The following is a 22,356-nucleotide window of genomic DNA, read 5'->3' on the forward strand; positions in this document are numbered from 1 at the left end:
CCTTTCGCCTTGGCCTCTTGATCACGTTATTTCTCTTAGGCTGACCTCACCCATTACAGAGTGGCTCCCTCTAGTGGTATGGCCGAGGACCTGACAACCAGGATGTGTAAGTTTCCCAGGAAAGGGTAGAACCACATTAACACGGGAAGTGCCAACCAATGCCGTAAGTGGGAAGAATTTGAAAACACACAGGAGATAAACACAAACATGGGTTAAAATGTATCAACAAGATAATCCACACTGACTCACAACTTGCTGAGTCATTATATAACTTTGCTCTCTATAACTTCCTGACTGGTAGCCTGATGGGTGAAAATAAAACAACAACTCTGCGTGTGTATGTGTGTGCTTGTACACACACATACATACATATATTATACATGCACATATATATGACTTTTTATATATAACATATTAAACTTAAATGTATATTAAAAGAAAGTATGACTTAAGTTTATCAGGGGAAACATAGATTTTTAAAAAACAGAAACAGTGCTCTAAAATCTCACTACACACCTAAATCATCTGTTTCCCTTCTCCTAATCAATATCTGTCTCTGAAAATGATACTACAGTTACTTTCACACCAGAAGGGATGGGAAAAATAACAATACTTTCCAAGGACCACTGGTGTCAATCATCACCACTAAGGGATTCACACATATCTTCACTCATTTGTTCTCCAGAACTCTTTGGGGAAAATATTATAATCATGTCCATTTTATTTTACTTTATTTTGACAATTTTTTATTGAAGTATAGATTTACAATGCTGTGTTAGTTTCATGTGTACAGAAAAGTAATTCAGTTATACACACATACATATTTATTTTTTCAGATTCTTTTCCCTTATAGGTTATTACAAAATACTGAGTAGAGATCCCTGTGCTATACAGTAGGTCCTTGTGGGTTATCTTTTTTTTTTTTTTTTTCCCGGCCGCACCACGTGGCATGCAGTATCTAGGTTCCCCGACCAGGGATGGAACCTGTGGCCCCTGCAGTGGAAGTGTGGAGTGTTAACCACTGGACCACCAGGGAAGTCCCGGTTATCTATTTTTTATATAAGAGTGTGTATATGTTAATCCCAAACATTTTATAGAGGAAGAAATAGAAGTTTTCCCTTAATATCATTATATAGGAGAGCTGCCAAGTTCTCTTTTACCCAACTGGCCCAGGAGGTACAAAGATGTATAAAAATACTTTCCCTGCCCTAAAGCGTCTTTGTCTCAAAGCACTTTTCTGCCCAGGCTGTTTAACAGCCTTGCAGCTCCCTGGCTGGGTGCCACTTGTCCTCCTGGGTATAAATATCTGAGTGCGGTCAGCAGCCACTGGCTGTCCTTGGGAGTTAGGAGGTGGATCTCCATCCATGGAAGCATCTCACTGCAGAGACCTCAGAGTCAAAGATTTAATGCCTGTTTGGTCCAGAAGATCCAAGCTTCCCCTGGTCTCCTCTGCCCTGTAGCTTCAGCCAATTAAGATTAATACTACAAATAATAAGAGCTGGCATGTGCTGAGTAACTGTCATGACCAGATCCTGCCAAGCCTTTTATATTAGGATCCCATTTTATCCTACAACAGCCCTATGGATTGGATATTCTCACGGCCTTTTTACGGACGGAGCAACCGAGGCTACGAGTGGTTAAGGAACATACCCAGTCTTATACTACTGGCAGAGATGGGACTTGGGCTTGGTTCCAAATCCATACTCTTAGCCTTTAAGCCAGCGTTTCTCAGAGCAGGTCACAGAGGTCAACCTCATCGGGACCTCATTTTAAATGGACAGATTTCTGGGAAACCCAAAGCCTGCCAAACTAGGAGGTCTGAAGCTGTGTCTGGGAACTTGAGCTTTAATCAGATTTCTCTGGGGATTCTTCTGCACATCAAAATTTGAGAACCACCGTTAACGTGCTATGATTGAAATTTTCCAGTTGCAAATTTATGCTTACCAGGCAAGGCACTCCATGCCCACTAAATTGAAACTTAAGGATTAGTGTACAAATACTTGGAAACAGATTACTTTCAAAATTGAGGCAAAGATCACCAAGCATTCCCGTTGTAGTCACTGCAGGGTTTAGGTAAGGCGAACCAAGTGGACTGTAGTGTTGTACTTCACATTCACCACCAGAGGGCGCGAGCTCTCCGGTAAAGAAAAGGACGTTTGGAACACTCTCATCTGGAAACTGGCGTGGCCCGAGGCAAAAATCAGGAAAACCTGAACCACCCACCGAATGTGCATCAGTGAAATGTTCTTTCCTTGTGAGCACCCAGCCGCAGTGCCTAAGCACCTTCTTCCAGTCATAGATCAGTGACTCCTCCCCTTCATGCCACAGATGCCCATGACTTGGAGGACTGGACAGGTGGCAGCATCTCTCGATGAGCCTCACATGAATCTCCAGAGGAGGTAAACCCAGCAACAGACAGGTTTGGCTGCTTCATGAATCCTCTTCTCTCCCCTAACAATAGCAAACCAAACTCTATCTAACACTTCTCCTATGACCACCAATTTTCCCAGAACGGGCCCATAGAGCCCCTAAAGATGACATGAGTTTTTAATAACATTGATCCACATCAGGCAAACTTTGCTGCGAGCATATGAGCAAAAGGAAGCACTATTTTTAAAAAACGAATAATTCTCCGTTGTCTGTGCGGCATCATTTGTGTAGTCAGGCCGAGCTTGAGTGCTTTTAGCAGGATTTCAAACAAAGAACAGCCTGGAAAAGAATTTGCAGTTCCCACAAGGGAGGGGGCTGTCTGGGCCAACACAGTCACTGACTGCAACTAAGCTTATTCAAAAAGATCGGACAAAAAAAGAGAGAAGGAGATGGGACAGCTGGGGACGTGGTTCTTCTGCATCAGAGTAGGGAAACCAGATGTTTAAGTAATGTTTATTCCTGGGACAACCAAGTCAATTCAGGTAACGTTTGAAGGGCACATACTAGAGATACAAAGAACAAGGTTCTGTCTGTATGAGACTTACAATCTGTGGGGAAAATGGACATTAAACAAGTAGCTAGGGTGCATCGTGGGGATTACAAAAGTGGAAATATACAGGATAGGAGCTCTTACGACCTCAGGGGAGGCCTCCCTGAAGAAGTAATGCTTAAGCAGAGGTTTACAGAGTAAGAGATAACTAGGAAAAAAAGCCGGGGGGAGTGAGAGGGTTGAGGCTGGACAAGAGGAAGTAGGGCATATAGGGAATGTGTTCCAGGCAGAGGCCCAGAGATGGGACAGGGTGCTGCAGAAAAGAGAACACAAAGAATTGAACCCACACATAGACTTTAGAAGTACGACTATACTTGACTATAATTTTCCAAAGTAGAGTTCATAACATTTCCTCTGTGAAATGTCTGTCTTGAAATCAGACACCGATTACAAGCTATTAAGGCAACGCTGAGTGAGAACTTTGTTATCTCTGATTCACTTGCCATTCCCGAGCATTTTCTTACAGGTTAAATCAATTCCTCATCTCAATTTCAGAAATGTATCTGGGAAACGAACACCCTAAAACCACCATCTCTCACTCTAATTTGTTCCTGATGGCTCCAGCTATTCCAGACTGTTCTTTACGTGGCAACTTCATGCCCCTTAAAGATGGAAGGGAATATAAATGATTACCATTTGCCTGATTGGTTTTGTAACAGGTTATCTTCAAGGAAAACAGATGATGACACAGGTTCCTCTGTAGCATAGTTCATGACAGTTTTCAGTGGCCTAAAGCTCAGGGGTCCTTAAGCAGGTTTCCTCTTGTTGGAGAAAAAGTACTGTAGTCACATCAAATCAAAAGACTTCCTTTTCACATTCTCATATTCCTCTTAGATCCTGGCTTTTATTTCTATCCCTCTGTTAGACCCAAACGGTCTACGAGGGATTCCAACTCGCCCAAGAACCGCCAAGAGTCGAGAGCCGCTGCAAGACGCAAGAGGTTTATTAGGAGCCGATACACCGGGGTTCCCTGAACCTCACGCAGGAGGCCGATGGGGAACCCCTAAAAGCGGAATCACATACTTTTTATAGGTTTATTTACTCATAGGGCGGGTATATTCTCACAATGATTGGGTAAATGTGGTGACTTTTGAATTCATTGGCTTAGGAACTTTTGTCCCACCTTCTGGCCGTTACAGTTGTTCGTTCATTGTGGCGGTTAGGGCGTATACCTGTTACGGGCAACTGGAAAATTACCTGCTGGCTGGAAAGTCCCCGTCAACTGAAAAACTCCAAGAATTGGTTTCGATAGGGAGAAGGAGTGGCGCACGATAGGGAGAAGAATTGGTTTCGATAGGGAGAAGGAGTGGCGCAAGAGGTTGGTTTACGGGAACAAGTGAGGGGGTTGAAAGTCCCTAAAGGCCCCACACCTCCTCATTCAGTTTTTGAACCTTATTCCTCAGTCCTCTCCTTGGATCACTTCTTTCCTCCCCCGCTTTAGATCTCTCTGCATCTGCTACAGTCTAAAACTCCTTAAGAAATGGCCTAAAATCATTTAACTTCAACCTTCCTTTACGAAATGGCATCACCTACTCAGACAAAAGTATATTAAGCAGGTGAATTGTATCCTCCAAATTGAGAGCTAGCCCTGATTCTTAAAAAACAGAAAACGTTGTGATTTCAGATGGATGTTCTGATGTAATATTCTTGTGAATTCATACATCACTGCATTTAATGAAAAGCAAAAGTAGTATTTTAGAGCGCTATTGCTGTGGCTCTAGTTGGTTGCAGCCCAAATAGTTGACCATCCTTGATAAAATAAAACTCTGCTTCTGAATTTGGTTCTAGTGAACTTGATAAAGGCCTGGGACTGGTCACCCACAACAATAAGACTGTGATGAGAGTGTGTTCTAGAAACCTCAGGTGCCTTCATCATCACCTCTGATTTTATTATTAAAAGCTGGCTTTAAAAGAATTAACTTAATAATGTATTGCTCTGTCAAAACTACAATGAGATATCACATCACACCTACTAGGATGGCTATAATAATAAAAAAATAAGTGTTGGCAAGGATGTGAAGAAATTGGAACTTTGTACATTGTTGGTGGGAATATAAAATGGTTTAGCTGTTGTGGAAAAGGTAAGCGTAGAACTACCATGTGACCCTGCAATTCTACCGCTAAATATATACCCAGCAGAACTGAACACATACACTGAAACAAGTACACGTTTGCACTTGTACAAACTTGTACAAACAAATAAGTACATCCATGCTTATAGCAGTGCTATTCACAATAGCCAAAAGGTGGAAACAACCCAAATGCCCATTGATGGATGAATGGATAAGCAAATTGTGGTATACACATACAATGGATGAAAAGGAATGCACTGATATATATGTAAAAATGTGGATAGACCTGTAAAAGGTTACGTTAAGTGAAAGAAGCCAGACTCAAAAGTTCACATATTTTATGATTTCAATTATATGAAATCTCTAGATAGAAAAACCCATAGAAACAGAATGCAGATTGATGATTGCCAGGGGGTGGGGGAGGGGAATGGGGATAAATGGCTTAATGGGTAAGAGGTTTCACTTTGGAGAGATGGAAATGCTTTGGAACAAGAAAGAGGTGATGGGGCTTCCCTGGTGGCGCAGTTGTTAAGCCGATGAAGGGGAGACGGGTTTGTGACCCGGTCTGGGAAGATCCCACATGCCGCGGAGCGGCTGGGCCCGTGAGCCATGGCCGCTGAGCCTGCGCATCCGGAGCCTGTGCTCCGCAACGGAAAAGGCCACAACAGTGAGAGGTCCGCGTACCGCAAAAAAAAAAAAAAAGATAGAGGTGATGGTTGTACAACACTGTGAATGTACTAAATGTCACTGAATTGTTCACTTTAAAATGGTTAATTTTATGTTATGTGAATTTCACCCCAATAAATTACTTTTTAATAAAAAAATAAAATTATGTATTGCCCTGGAAAAAATGTAAGTACAAAGCTTTATTGCTGAAAAAAACCTGCTACATCAGTTAATTCACACACCTCATTTCTGTAGGTAATGAACCCTTGCCCGAAATCAAGAATAGAGTAAATTTCTTCTGGTTGTTTGTTTTTCTTGTTCATCAGCCTTTATATTAGGAGGACACAAAATGGAGCTTATTTTTTGAACAACCTATAAATGCTTTTTCTTGAAAAATTGAAGAGAGGAATTTTAAACATCCTCTTGCGACTCAAGAATAGAGATTCACCACTCATTACATTGATACAGCTGGGACGCACCCAGACAGTGACTAATTTGAGTACACAATTTTAGTTTTTCACAGTCAATGCTGGTTAACTCGATGCAGATAAATAGTTAATCCTCCTTGACAGAGGTAAAACAAGACAAAACTAAACTAAACTATTTGTCTCCATTTGGTTTTAGAATGTCTTTTGGTCTAGATAATGCCCAAGACATTGAGTTCAAACAAATTAAGTAAAGCCGGTCTGTGGTCTACAGTATTCTAATTCTACCCTCTCTCCCCCAGGGTCCTTCTCCATTTTCCTGTTTTCTCTCCCTCATCCTCTGCATCTCCCCAGACTAACTAAACTAATATTTTTGTCAGCTGTCCCCAAGAAAAATATATTCTTGCCTCGTGAAAAGCCAAGATGCTAGAAAAGGAAACAAGTCTCTTAAAAAAACAGAAGAGTTCTTTGCATATTGGTGTCTTCACAATAAATAACAAGCTAACGTCTTCTAAGAATAAGGAGCTGAAAGTTTACCTTTCTTCCTTTATCTCTGCCAAATACATGACATTTCTCAAGCATCCTTTTCACAGAAGACATTCGCCTGCTAGAAAATTCTGCAAGACATGCTGGAAGAGAAACATCTGCTTTCCACATTTGGGACAACTGTAGCTGGTTTTGCAACAGAAATTTCGATATAAGTCCAAACCATTATAATAAGGCAGTTTCCAGCATGACCGAAGTGGGTGCAGCAGGGGATGAAACGGGGGGGGGAAAATACTGAACCAGTTCTAGGATGTGGCCTTAACTGATACTGTATCTCAAATATAATGCCACTTTTTCCACAAGTAAAATTCTACTACAAAGAAACCAAGAATAACTTCAGTAGCTGAGAATAATCCACAGACATCCTGCTTTGCTCCAAGGTCTATGGAGAAGAGAATGATTTCTGCATGACAACAAAGAAAGTCATTTCCATTCCATCTCTGAGAAAAAAAGAAAACAAATTCAGTAAATATTTTTTGAGTATTATATTAGTTTGCTAGGGTGGCCATAACAAAATACCACAGACTGGTTGGCTTAAACAACAGAAATTTATTTTCTCACAGTTCTGGAGGCTGGAAGTAAGAGATCAAGGTGTTGGCAGATTTGGTTTCCTCTAAGGCCTCTCTCCCCGTAGACGGCCATCTTCTCCCTGTGTCATCACAGGGTCTTCCCTCTGTGTCTGTGTCCTGATCTCTTCTTGTAAGGACACCAATCACATTGGATTAGGGCCCCCTCTAGTGGCCAAATTTTAACTCAATTACTTCTCCAAAGGTTCTTTCTCCAAATACATTCACATTCTGAGGTGCTGGGGGTTGGGACTTCAACACGTGAATTCTGCTGGGGGACACAACTCAGCCCATAACAAGTGCATACCAGGTGTCAGGCACTGAGAACAGACCAGCATTCAAAACCAAAGGAAATTCTCAATACTCTGTAATGACCTATATGGGAAAAGAATCTAAAAAAGAGTGGAGCCATATATATATATATATATATACACACACACATATGTATAACTGATACACTTTGCTGTACAGCAGAAACTAACACAACATCGTAATCAGCTATAGTCCAATAAAAATTTAAAAAAAAAATACAAAGGAAGCTCAGGCGTAATTAGTTCATTTTCTACAGAAGCACAAATCTGAAAAGAAATGAACTAGCTTTGCCTTTGCAGGTAAGGAAGTGGCAAATGGGGCTCTGGAATGGATTCATATTCAAAAGAGGGAGCTGCTCTGCCTGCTGGGAATGAGATCTTCCAGAGGAAGCTCTTCCGGGGAACGTCTATGGTCACACACCCACCCACTCACGCACACACACACACTCACACGCATACGGGCCTCCACGGTGACTCACGTGGGCTCTGCTCCCGGCCACCCCAGCCCTCCGCGGCGTGGCCACATCTCTGATGGTTCCTCTTTCAGACACAGAACATCAGGAACTCATTCTTCCACGCAGGGCGAGTCATAGGTTTGCAGCCTCCAGGAGTCCTTCAGCTCTGTGACAAGGTCCTCCTGGGAAGTCTGGTTAGTTGGGTGTGCACCTGGCTATAAGAAAACCATACGCCCTTCAAGAGCAGCTTTTCAAACTTCGTCTCAGGCCTGAGATTCTGCGTCCCCTTGCAAGGGAATAAAAATGCCAAGAATGCCCCACTCCCTTAGGGAATATGATGTATCTTTTTAATGAAAAATGAGTTCCCTTCTAATTCGCTGTTCAGAAGCGATATAATTGGCTCTGAATGCTCAGAGTAGCTCTTTCTATTCTCTCCAGAAATCTAAGAAGCCAAATGTTCTTGGCTTTCAATTGAGTCCTTTCTATCTCTAGGTACCATTCAACGGCCATCGTTTTTTCATCAGATACCTCTCATTGGACACCCTGTCGGTCTACTACTGTATCTTTGGTTTCCACCCTGAGGATTATCATTCATTTCTCAACTCTCCCTAGTCCCAACAGTCATTGTTACTTGAATAAATTACATAATCTTTTCCTGTGATCACGTATGTCAGAATATCATGCTGTCCTTAAGTGCTAAGACATCGAGGACAGCATCACTCGGGGGAAAGTGGGCTGTCCGTGGAGCCAGGCTCGCAGAGTTAATATGCCCTTAGCTGTGGGAGACTATAGACTCAAGTCCCCGTGCATTGGGCAAGCAAAGCTCTTGCTTCTGGAGTCTGGGACCTGAACTCTCCAAGCCTACAAGTTGTCATAGGCAGAAACAAGTCACTGAGCTGCCCACAGTAGGCTCTTTATGAATGAGACCTGGAGTAGAAGCTAGGTGACATGATACCTGTATTAGGGAAGAGACAAGTGGGGGCGGAATGTTATCTCGTCCAAGCACAGAGTGCAGGGACTATTCCTCCTAGGAATACAGAAATCCTTGAACTAAAAAGTGGATGCTAGTACATGCAAACAAGACCATTTAGGCAACTCAGATATAATGCCAGGAGGACAGCAAAGTCTGGGAAAGCTGAGGTTGGCACAAAAAACATTGGGAAGAGAGAAGGTTAGATCGGATTAGATTGACTTCCATTCTTCTCTCCTTTTATTTGGGCTACATTTTCTTCATAATGTTTTCCTACCAATTCAACTTGCCAACATACTCCGTCAGTCCCCCATTCCTTCTATTAATCTATTATCTTTTGATCCAGGTAAATGACTTTATTATCTGGGTACCAGTCACAAATTCCATTCCAAGCCTTGCTCATATTATAACTCTGTATTCATGACACCCTATTCAGTTTAAACATATTTTTCTTCCTATTCCCTGTACCTTGGTTTATGTAGATACTTTTAATTATGAATGTTCTTTCCAAATGATTTTATTTATTCTTTTTGGTTGAGAATTATCAGTATTTCCTATACCTCATGTTTTCTCCCTGTCATCCCTATTGACTTTCACAGAAATAGGCTTTACATTTCCATCTGAGCCTTTTTTTATTCCTCTCTCAAGTGTCTCTGCTTTTAGTCCTCTAAATCAAGTTAATGCATCATCGGCTATCTCAGGTCCTCTGACACCTGATCCCTGAGTAGAAGCTCAGGGCTCTGGTCTCCTACACTAAGATTGACTACAGACTCTGAGCCAGGATTCGCTGACACTGAAAACACACGATGGGCTCAGCTGTCTGCAGCCGTGTTTCTTCTCACATCCTTCTTTGACCACCGCACGGAAAAGTCTCAGAAACATATGGCCTGTCTTGGAAACCCCCTGGTACTCAGAATTTCTTATGTGGAACTACATTTTACAGGAATAAAAATAATACAGCAAAACATCTAAAGCTCTGAAAACACATGCAGAGACCTCTAAAAATACAACAGTATAACTTTTAAAAATTGTGAATCACTACGTTGTACACTTAGAACTTAAATAATATTGTACACCCACTATACGTCAAAAAAAAAAGTTTAAAAATTCCAGACATACTGTTGTTTGCGGCACAATTTATTATCTGGTCATAGTATTTGGGCACATTAATAGGTATTGATTTAACTCCATTGTAACCTCTCTTGAGACAAAGCAACCCAAAAAGAAAGCTTCAAAATGTGCAAAAGTAATAAATATCAAACTTTCTGATCTAAAATGTATAAATATAAAATGTCAGTCATTTCTGGAAACATCTTAAGAAAATCCAGCAACCACAGGTCCATGGGTAAGTGTCTGGCGTGGACGGTGCTAATCTTCGGAACATATCACCTCAGATCCAGTACGATTATTTTTATGTCTTTTACCAACACATGTTTGCATACCTAGGAAAGAAAAAATTGGCTTTACCTCATGATGTTTAACATGATTCTCTTTAGGGAGGGAGTATGAATTTCCTAATTTAAAATGTTTCTAATTTTAAAAATATTTCCACTCAGAACAAATACAATCATATGTATTCATTTTCAACAAGAAGAAGATGTTTACAAAAGGTGCAAGTAATTTTCATTTTAAATAAATTCTAAGTTCAAAATACTTTCTCTGACATCACAGCCAGGGAACAGCCAAGCAAACAGAAAAGGACTCAAATAATGTTACTTTGGGGCTATACAAAGCCAATCAAAAAAATAGGATTACAGTTTTCACTGAACTGTTATGAAAAACTAATTTGGCCATATCAAGCAGAAATAATTCAGGACACATTTAATATCATTTTCTTTAATAATCGTTTGCTTGCTGGGACCCTGGAGAAAACTGTTAATTGTTTAAGTATCACACAGATATGTAAGTGGAAAGGAAACTTTAGGTATAATCAACTGCTACAGAAATACTGTCATTCTTTTGTAAGTAAAATAGTAATGACAAGAAATCAGAAGAAAATACAAAGATTGCTTAATTTTATGAGATAAGAAAATTCCAAAGTAAGCAATAAAGTGTTTTATCCTATATTATATTGCTACTATTTCTCTCCTTAAAAAAAAAAAAAAGAGGCTTATGTGTTTTATAGCTGGAAGTCTCTACCTCTTAATCTCCTTCACCTCTTTCACCTGCAAACCCCCTTCCCTCTGGCAACCACGCATTTGTTCTATTTATGACTCTGTTTTGATTTTAGATTCCACATATAAGTGAAATCATATGGTATTTGTCTTTCTCTGTCTGACTTATTTCACTTAACATAATACCCTCTAGATTCGTCCACATTGTTGCAAATGGCAAGATTTCTTTTTTTTTTTTTTTTTGGCGGTACGCGGGCCTCTCACTGTTGTGGCCTCTTCCGTTGCGGAGCACAGGCTCCGGACGCGCAGGTTCAGCGGCCATGGCTCACGGGCCCAGCCGCTCCACAGCATGTGGGATCTTCCCAGACCGGGGCACGAACCCGTGTCCCCTGCACCGGCAGGTGGACTCTCACCACTGCACCACCAGGGAAGCCCCAAGATTTCATTTTTTTTATGGTTAATATTTCATTGTGTGTGTGTATGTATATATATATATATATATATATATATATATATATGACATCTTTTTAAGCCACAGGGGTGTAATATATAGCATAAGGAATATGGTCAATAATATTTTAATAACTTAGCATGGGGACAGATGGTTACTAGACTTATGGTGATCATTTCATAAGGTATGAAAATGTCACTATATTGTATACCTGAAAGTAACATATTACATCAACTATATTTCAATTAAAAAAAAAAGGAGGGGTGAAAAATAAACACTATGCAAAAAATAACCAATGTTGTCTACTCACACTGAACAGCCTGGGGTCCTTGGTGTGTGGATGAAAACCCTTCTTTTTACAAGCGGAAACCTCAAGCATGCCAGCATTGGTGAGCCTAAAGATGCCGGTGCTAAGTTTCAGAGTGAAAAAAACGTACAAAAATTAAGGAATATTTGGGCTTTCCAGATGCTTTAATTTGAATGGCACAAGCATACATATTCTTCAAATGGAATGGAGAAAGAAACAACACACTAAAAATTTTACAGTGATTTTTTTAAACCAGTGTTGTGCTGACGGCCTAGAGGAAGACTGAAGAGACCAATGCTACTGCCAAGTGCCTGAACTGCTGTGTGAGACCTTGGGAGAAAAGCTGAGACCCCATAGGAGGAAATTACAGGTGATGGATATTTCTAATTTCTCTACTACATGCATATCTCATTTGATTGTACTTCACTTTTTTGCACTTCGAAGATACTGCATTTTTACAAATTGAAGGTTTCTGGCAACTCTGCATTGAGCAAGTCTACTGGAGCCATTTTCCAGCATTTGCTCATTTCACATCTCTTTGTCACATTTTGGTAATTCTCACAATGTTTCAAACTTTTCCATTATTATATTTGTTGTGGTAAAGTGTGATCAGTGATCTATGACTCGCTGAAGACTCAGATGGTAATTCGCATTTCTGAGCAATAAGGTATTTTTAAATTAAGGTATGTACGTTGTTTTTTTAGACATAACGTTACTGCACACTTAATAGTCTGCAGCGTAAACATAACTTTTATATGCACTGGGGAACCAAAACATCCGTGTGACTCACTTTATTGTGTCAGTTGCTTTATTGTGGTGATCTGGAACTGAACCTGCAATATTTCTGAGAAATAAATCGTATTTATAGCTGCAGTAAATATTTACTGAGTGCTGGCTGTGGTGCCAGGCACTATGCTAAGCCCTTTATGTAGACTATCATCTAGTTTCACCTTCACATCAATCTGTGATGGATAAGTATCAGGGATGAAGAGACTGAGGGTCACAGTGGTCAGGTATCAAACTGGGATCCCAGTATCAGTTTGTCTGATTCCTCTGCTCATAATCGTGCTATGATAGTCACTGTCCTCCACATTTAGGAAGGTTTTGGAGATAATTAAGCTAAGGCTGGGAATTTTCTTCTCTCTCTTTTTTTTGGGGGGGGGGCGCGAACCATTCAACATGTGGGATCTCAGTTCCCGGACCAGGGATGGAACCCGTGCCCCCTGCAGTGGAAGCGCAGAGTCCTAACCACTGGACTGCTAGGGAAGTCCCCAAGGCTGGAAATTTTCTCACAGCAGAAATCATACAATAGAACTAAGATCTCAGACGGCAAACTGGAATAACATCTGCTTTATCCACTTCAAGGTCATGTAAAGAAGGAAAACCAGTAATTCTACCACGGAAAGGACCTTAAAAAGCAAAAGATGGCAGACCTACAAGTTATGGAAGCCAGCAGGCACCAGTCTCTTTTTCCCAAGGGCATGGTTTGCCTACTTATCTAAGTGCTACCACCTGGTGTGTGGACACACTTGAACCTAGCAGACCCAGACAAAGCCTTACTTGAACCCTCTCAATAGTCACACTTACTCTTTATGCTTCGGTGAACAGACAATGGCAATGGCCTCTGGCAACATGAGCTGATAAGAACAGTGAGTGTGGAGGTCAACACTGGATAAGAACGCAGTTTGGGTTGGATGTGTCTATAAAAAGAAAAGAGGACACCTTATTGGACAATCCTATTGGACAATGAATAGCTGAGTCCTGGCCAAAGTCAGAGCCCATGCCAAGAAAAAACTCTAGTTATTTGCTTTTTCTTTTTTTACCATCATTAATCAAATGAGGATTCTGAAAATGTCTTGCTGACATAATCCTTCCCTTTATGCATCTATAGAATAACTACAACTTCGAGAAGAGGCTCTTGGGAACGTTTATGTACTTTCTGCTTATTGGGATAACATAAAACTGAAAGTTTGCCAAAGCCTTTACATAGATCTTCATTTAATCATCACAACTCATCTGGAAGATATTTAGTGTCTCAGTTTTACGTACAAGGATCCTGAGACTCCTTTAAGGAACTTGCTCACAAGGAGCACAACTGTGACTGGAAACCCAGAGACACTTATATACAACACCGCGGACATAAAAGGAAAAGTTTCGCTGAATATTCCACACTATGCTGGTATCCCTTCATGGATCCCCATTCCCTACAGATGAGGGAACAGAGCTCTCCGAGGTGTTGAAGATGTTTGGGACTCATCTCGCATGACCAGAGGGAAGGGGAGACTATAAATTAAAAGAGCTTTCTTCCAGGTTTGGGGCTACATACAGACCTGTGTTTAGGAGAGACAAACACATGCACCCACATGATTTGTAATTCACAGCAAACCCCAACCACCCTTGAAAAAGGGATGCAACCACTTAAATCATGTATCCAACATCCCCGTCATGCTGGGTCCTGGCTCCATCACTCCCTAATTGTATGACACTGCAAAGATTCCATAACCTCCTCATGCCTATTTCAGCAATTGTAAAATAAGGATAATAATCATTTTCTTCATGGGATCGTTATGAAACTTAAATGAGACAATCCATGTAAAATTCTTAAAACAGTGCCTAGCACAGAGATAGGAATCAAAATCATTAGCTTTTATGATTGCTGTTGTTATTGCTGTTTTTATTGTAATGTCATCATTTTTAAATTTAATTTTTATTTTATATCGAAATATAGTTGATTTACAATGTTGTGTTAGTTTCAGATGTACAACAAAGTGATTCGGTTATACATATACAGATATCCATTCTTTTTCAAATTCTTTTCCTATATAGGTCATTATAGAATATTGAGGAGAGTTCCCTGTGCTATACAGTAGGTCCTTGTTGATTATTTTATATATAGTAGTATGTATATGTTAATCCCAAACTCCAAGTTTATCCCTCTCCCCCTTTCCCCTTTGGTAACCATAAGTTTGTTTTCTATGTCTGTGGGTCTATTTCTATTTTGTATGTAAGTTCATTTGTATCATTTTCTTTTAGATTCCATGTATGTGATATCATATGATATTTGTCTTTCTCTGTCTGGCTTACTTCACTTAGTATGATAATGTCTAGGTCCATCCATGTTGCTGTAAATGGCATTATTTCATTCTTTTTCATGGCTGAGTAATATTCCATTGTATATATGAACCACATCTTCTTTATCTATTCCTCTGTCGATGGACATTTAGGTTGCTTCCATGTCCTGGCTATTGTAAATAGTGCTGCAATGAACATTGGGGTGCATGTATCTTTTCGAATTATGGTTTTCTCCATATATGCCCAGGAGTGGGACTGCTAGATCATATGGTAGTTCTATTTTTAGCTTTTTAAGGAGCCTCCATACTGTTCTCCATAGCAGTTGTACCAATTTACATTACCACCAATAGTGCAGGAGGGCTCCCTGTCTCCACACCCTCTCTAGCATTTACTGTTTGTAGACTTTCTGATGATGCCCATTCTGACTGGTGTGAGGTGATACTGCATTGTAGTTTTGACTTGCATTTCTCTAATTTAGCAATGTTAAACATGTTTTCATGTGCTTTTGGCCATCTGTATGTCTTCATTGGAGAAATGTCTATTTAGATCTTCTGCCCATTTTTTGATTAGGTTACTTGTTTTCTTGATATTGAGCTACATGAGCTGTTTGTGTATTTTAGAGATTAATCCCTTGTCAGTTGCTTCATTTGCAAATATTTTCTCCCATTCTGTGGGTTGTCTTTCCTTTTGTTTATGGTTTCCTTTGTTGTGCAAAAGCTTTTAAGTTTAATTAGGTCCCATTTGTTTATTTTTTATTTATTATCTTTTTTTTTTCATTACTCTAAGTGGTGGATCGAAAAAGATCTTGCTGTAATTTATGTCAGAGAGGGTTCTGCCTATGTTTTCCTCTAAGAGTTTTATAGTATCCCATCTTACATTTAGGTCTTTAATCCATATTGAGTTTATTTTTGTGTATGGTGTTACAGAGTGTTCAAATTTCATTCTTCTACATGTAGCTGTTTTACACTTTTGCCAGCACGTCTTATTGAAGAGACTGTCTAATGTTGTCATTATTAACTAGAGGGCATAGGCGCAGAGAAACCGTTTCATGCCTTTACACATAACTATGATCTGTTGAAGAAATGCAAGATTTCAAAACCTCTTTCTACTTTAATAAAATGAAGGTAAAATCCATTGATACCTATTTATAGAAAGATAATTGTCCGGCAGGGAAAAAATAACTATTGGTCTGCAAAGACCTAGATCAACTGAAGAACAGAAATTAACTTTTAAGGCCCAAATCTTTAGTGAGGGCATGAGTGGGAGGGTCTGACTGCCTGTTACCTGATTCAGTGAAAACCTTCTATTCATACATAGAGCCTTCTATGCCTTGATGAAACAGTAAGAAGTGTTCAAAGAAGCTCTAGTGCTATGGAGGCAGCAAGCAGATTGTCAAACAGACAAATCACTTTCCCTTCAACTTATTTCCAGACTGAATGCACACTGTTAAGACATTCTGTTGTTTGTTTTTGTTTTGTTTTCATTGTTTCTGTTTTGTGTCTTTGTGTTGCACCTTAAGATATTCTGAGTCCTTCATTTCTGCCAAGAGGAATCACTCCAGCTCCAATAAGGACAGCTCTCCCATGGGAGAATGGTGCTCCAATCCCATGCCCCCATTCTATGGAGATAAAAATGATGATGATGATGGTAATGACAATGATGACAACATCATCAGCTGATGCCATTTATCACAATTGAATAACATGCCAGGCACTGAACTAATCACTTTTCCATGAATTAATTTTACAAGATGAGATGAGTGCCGTTATCATCCCCATTTTACCAGATGAGGAAACTGAGCTAAGCAGAAGAGTAAATAACATGCTTCAGGGAATAGAACTAGTTAAGCTGAGACGTCTAAATTGAAATCCAGATCCGTCTGATTCTGATTCAACCTTTCTTTCCTGTGACCAATTTATATCCAAAAAATGTTAGCTCTGGAATTTGTTGCTATCGTTATGCCAATAAAGACCATCACAAAAAGTCATTACAACCACTGAAGTTTAGAAATACAACATGTTACTGACTTCATTGAACCATAACAATCTGACATGGTAAAATTTAAAAGAAGCAAAGTCTTAGGATTCTAAAATTATGCTAAATTCATTATTTAAATGACTTCATTGTTGCATACATTATATGTACATGTCATAAGGGAAAATCTTTTGTTTCTGATCTGGGAAATGTTTTATGAGATAAACTAACACTGACTTCTCAACATAAGCGTAATTTAACTGTCATTCTTTCTCAGTTTATGTTACAATTGCTTTGCTACAATTTGTTTTCCTTTAAAATGCATTCTTGTTACAGAAAATTACATCAAACTAAATAATGCCTTTAAAATGACCCAATTTCTAAGCAAACGGTAAGGCCCATACTGGTAAGGAAAACAAACAGACATACAGAAAATTTTTGCAAAGTCTTCATTATAAATAATTTCTTGTATTTGAGAGGTGATTTATAGTTTTCAAAGGGCTTTCACATCTAGTATGTTGCTTATAGCTCATACAAATCGGTGAGGGAGAGAAGGCATTCATTAGCTCTACTGGATCAATGAGGGAACCTGGAAACAGGACGCTAGGAGTCCTGATCGAAGGACTGTTACAGGCACACAGTAATTTGCAGGTGGAGCTAGGACTAGTCGCCTCTGCCCTCCTGAATTACAAAACACCAAAAGCTTGGTGATTGTGTGTGTGTATGTGTGTGTGTGTGTGTGTGTGTGTTGAGGTGTGGGTGAGGATGTGTGTCCTGCCCCTCCTCAACACTTCTCTATAAAGCAAGTAAAATAAAAAATGCCTCCTTCTCACTCTTCAGAGGCCCTTGGCGGTCCCTAGGATGTGCCCTGGAAACCCTGACTAGCATCTCATGCCGTGAGATGACTTGTTCCTACCCCAGGCCCAGATGCGTGAGACTGAATGGAAAAATGTCCCCCGATAGATGAAACCATGGATAGGAAAAGTCCAATATCATCACCAAATATCATCAGCTACAATATTCTGAGTTCCTAGAAAAAATGTGGTAAGAAATTCACTGACATTATCTCACTATCACACGAAGTCCATTATCATGGTCCCCACTTTATGGATGATAAAGCTGAGGCTCAGATTGCTTAAATAACTTGCCAACATTCCTACAGTGAATTCTTAGCAGAGCTGATGTTTAAACTCACGTCTTTTGATTTGTAAGCCCTTTCCTGCTCCTATGGTGGCCTGGTGGATGTTGGAACCCAATGTTTTCGGCCCTACTCCGTGGCTGTTTATACAGCGACGCATACATCCTTGGCCTGTAGGGGAGGTGAAGTGGAGGGTAAGGTCCCTGTTTGCTATGTACAAACACCTTTTTAAAAGAGACCTTTTCAGAAATTTTCTTAAAATAATTTACTTTAGACACACAGCCATGGGAAAGAGAATGTTAATAATTGTCTAATCATATTAGTTAAAAAATCTGCCTAGGTCTCCATTAGACTACATAAAATCATCAAAACAAGTCAGCTGATTTCCAAATGTTTATCTCTCTTTCAACTTGGGATGGTAGGAAAGAGCCTACTATAGCCCTCTCCAAATCTGGATTTGACAGATGTAGACACGGCCTAACATTGAAGAAAATGCTTTAAAACGATGACATTTATTCCACTTGAAGATTTTTTAAATAAGAAACTATTTCTTAAGTTAAACTTCCTCCAGAAGGAGAACAGCCCGCCAAAACAATAAATACATAAACTGAAACCCAAAAGGTGAAACGTACGTGGATCCATCCCAGAGTGAGGAGATTGTGTTGATCCTGAACACCGAATAATTCTTCTACATTCTCCACTTCACAATAGTCTGGTCCCGCAGACTGTTTTGGCACGATTAAGTGGGTAATAGTAAATTCATTATGTGTCTGAAAAACAAATAGCAAAGAGAATAATAGGCATCTGACAGAAAAAAAAAAAGCCTGAGTAGGAAGTATAATGTTTTAACAAGACTAGAAAGTGCCCCGACCCATCACAATTCAAAAACAAAGCCCCACACCTGAACACGGATCATCTGCCCCAAATTTGAGAGTCAGTTGTTCGGAGCCTGAAACCCATTTTCACAATATAAAATGTATCATAAATAGGAATTAGCATCCTGGGCTGGTCCCTGGAAGTTTAGCTAGTAAATAATGGTGTGTTATATTACATCTGCAGTGGAAAAAATCAGAACAAAACAGTAGCAGGTTTATTTGGTGGGGAGATGCTAAGTAAATAATCTTGTGGTTTTATTGAAGGACATTTCTAAGGTTTGTGAAGGTTGATGGTCTTGTTTTTAGTTTATTGTTATTTAATTTCGCGTGAAGATTTACGACTTTCTTCTACTATGGGGGGAGGGGTTGGGGGTGGAATTCACCGGGATTTTCCATAATTAAGGTAATGTTTTGGATTGGCAATTAGATAAAGAGAAAGGAAAAACAAATTGTCCCTCTTAGGTAAAAGATAAGAGTTGAAAGGAAGAGGGCTGTAAAGTAGTGATAGGATCCTCAGAAAAAAGAAGTTTGTGTGCTGAGGAGCTGTCCATCCTTGCCCAGCGCCATCTTGTCTCTAGTCTTAAGGCACTTCTGCAAACTGGGCCCTATTCCTTTGGCCTTGATTACAACACTTCTCTCCATCCCAGCCCCTCCTTTCATGGCTAACTTTATGTATTCTAAACGTATGTAGTATAAACATCGGCTTTCAAGGAAGCCCTTCTTGACCCTCCCAGGCAGGGTTTCCCAGTTACACCTTCCCATGATACCCTGCACTTCCACTGAGAGCACCCAGCTCCATTTATAATTAATCATCTCTCTGGTTCTTTATAAGCATCACACGGCAAAGACTGAGGCTGTTGTAGGTGACTGAATGCCTGTCTGATGAAGGAATGAATGAATAATGAATCAATGAATGAGTGAATCAAACTAAGTATAAGACGTGGTGCTGGGGAAGAAGCATCCATAGCATACTGCCCCCTGCAGGGCAAAGAAGGTGGCTGTGGGGAGGAGATGGCAGGTCACTCTCCTTTGCTTGTCTCCTGTGTTTCTTCTGCCCTGGGGGAAACGTGACGATGCAACACTGGAATATAGTAGGAGAATGTGTGTTGATGAAACATCCTATTCAGTTAAATAACAGTTTCCAAGTAAATGTTTAGGGATGAAAATGTGTCTGGACTTAGAAACATAAACTGATACCCCACAGAGGGTACAAAGGCACTTCCAAAGACACATTGTTCCTCTTTCTTGAAGTAGGAAATTAAATGTATCTTCTCTCTTTTATCTCCTTCTAGTTTGATATTGTCTTTCATCACTTATTTCTGATAAAATCTTCCATACTTAAATATGACCTGTGCTATAAGATTGCAGTTTGTTGAAACTACTGCCTTAAAGAAAACAACAAAACCCTAGCTTTATTCTGCATGTATCTGAAAAAGGGTGGCGAGATTATACCTACCACAGACAAAAGCAGGTTGGGTTAATCATAGGAATATATGTGAAACTAACAATTGCAACGGAAATTTGATTCAGAAAACTAGATGGCTCTGGAAATCCGAAAGCCACCCTTTTTCTAAACAAAGATTTAACTTATGGTTTGATTAGTTAGTTCTTTACAATAAACTTTCATAGTATCTCTGAAATTTTACAATCCATTTTCTAGAATGATAATTCCATTAATAATGACAGTAGTTTTATGAAATTAATCTATATTAAGTTAATTTCATAATGTTTACGAAACTTAGGGTGCTCTTGTTTTGCTCAGCTTATCACAAGAAAGCCAGCTCTACTGAAAGTATCCTGTGCAGGGAAGATGTGAAACAAAGACCATACCAGTTTCCCACAGAGTATTCCACAGGTTTCTATTCCTCTCACTGTATTAGATTCTGCCAGGAGCAGAAATCTGTGGCAAAGATCTTTTGATAAAACGACGTATCTCAGTCCTTCAACCACTAAATCTGAGAAACAGAAAAGGGAGAAAAGACAAAAAGAAGAAACCTTACGTCCCATCCTTCAAAACTGTTTTTAGCAAGTGACTGCAGGTAAATATAAATTTCAAAAATGAAATAATCAGGTGCTCCACTTTCTGTATTTCATTTTAAAACTTGTAAAAGTGAACATTGACTAGAAGGAAGGTAAAATTACCCCTTGCATATAAATTATTTATATACAAGTGGGAAGGTGCAAGCACTTTTACATCTTTGTGCCTTATATCAACTACTTGCATGTATGTGTGTGTTTTCTTTTGGCACAAAGTGCACAGGCTGCATAGAATATATCTCATATTCTATAAGTGGTAGGATTAATCTTTTTTTGTGTTTGCCATGTGTTACTTATATCTTATGAAAGCTGGTGATCATTAGGTAAAAGCACCATGTTTTTTGAGATAATCGGCAGTAGAGTAATTTATAAAATGGTTGCTTATCATAACTCTTTCAAAATAAATGGAAATATAAATTCCACTTAACAGTGTCTGCTGGGAAATTTTCCTGTTTGGTTTTGGAAAGCTGCCAGCACTGATGTAGCAGTCCAGGCAGCACTAACTTTTGGCAGAAACACATAACCCCTTTGGAGGTTAACACCCATGTGTACAGATCCTCCTGGGCCAGGGAAATGCTAAATATTTAAATTTAATGACTGAACAAACAAGTTTTCCAGCATCTTCTTTCCTCTCCGGTGTGTTTACCTTTAGGATTCAGTGCTTCTTGGTCAAAATACGTGAAAGGAAAAAAAAATGCTCGGAGTTTTTCTCTCTTAAGATCTCTGTACCACGATCAAATACAGTGCTGTTTATCATGGAGCCTCTGTTCTACCAGGGGGTAAATCACGTTTCCGGAATTCTGGGGTTACATATAGCAAAAGTCAGGTGATATTGTCATTCACACCACATCATGTAGGGGAACTACCACAACTAACAATAAAATGAGGGGACCCCTCCCAGATGTCACAGAAATATGGTTCCATTAGAGGAGATTCCATGTCTTGTGGGGTGCATTTCCTCACTTACTCTGAACAGCACTTAGAGTTGCAGCTGGCTTTAAGGCCCTGTTTACGGGAGGCGAGTGGCCAGCGTAATTGGTTGCATCACTTTTATTAGGCTGATCTGCAAATACATTCAGCAAGGAATTGTTCTGGTGTGTGGAAAAGCAGGACAAAGCACTCCCATCAATCTGCTCTGACTGCGCTGGAGTTTCCTGGCTTCGCATCTGACTCCGGGCTAATTCTTGCTTCTTGAGCTGATCTTCGAAAAACAAGAACTGCTCCGATTCTAGCTGCTGCTGGCGCATCTGAGCGATCCGCTTCCTTTCTGCCTCTATCAATCTCTGATGCTCCAGTTTTTTGAGAATTTCAGCTTTATATTTGTTCTAAAAAAATGTGGTTGCCAGAAGAAAAGGTTAGTTTCCAAGGCAAAAGCATCAAACTGGGATTAGACAGTT

General features: G+C 39.8%; 1 protein-coding gene across 1 annotated transcript in view; it reads right to left on the reverse strand.

Moving 5' to 3' along the window:
• Positions 1 to 10,110: 10,110 nt before the first annotated feature.
• STAMBPL1 (STAM binding protein like 1) overlaps positions 10,111 to 22,356 on the reverse strand; it is a 42,721-nt gene continuing 30,475 nt past the window's right edge. The window contains exons 6-11 of the mRNA XM_065894219.1: positions 21,927 to 22,284; positions 20,753 to 20,877; positions 18,680 to 18,817; positions 13,451 to 13,563; positions 11,867 to 11,966; positions 10,111 to 10,433 (exon numbers count right to left, since the gene is read on the reverse strand). Coding sequence (XP_065750291.1) covers positions 10,377 to 10,433; positions 11,867 to 11,966; positions 13,451 to 13,563; positions 18,680 to 18,817; positions 20,753 to 20,877; positions 21,927 to 22,284 — 891 coding nt within the window. The 3' untranslated portion in view covers positions 10,111 to 10,376. The remainder of the gene's footprint in view (positions 10,434 to 11,866; positions 11,967 to 13,450; positions 13,564 to 18,679; positions 18,818 to 20,752; positions 20,878 to 21,926; positions 22,285 to 22,356) is intronic.

The sequence above is a fragment of the Phocoena phocoena genome, chromosome 16 (genome assembly GCF_963924675.1).
Source record: "Phocoena phocoena chromosome 16, mPhoPho1.1, whole genome shotgun sequence".
NCBI classification, from domain to species: domain Eukaryota; kingdom Metazoa; phylum Chordata; class Mammalia; order Artiodactyla; family Phocoenidae; genus Phocoena; species Phocoena phocoena.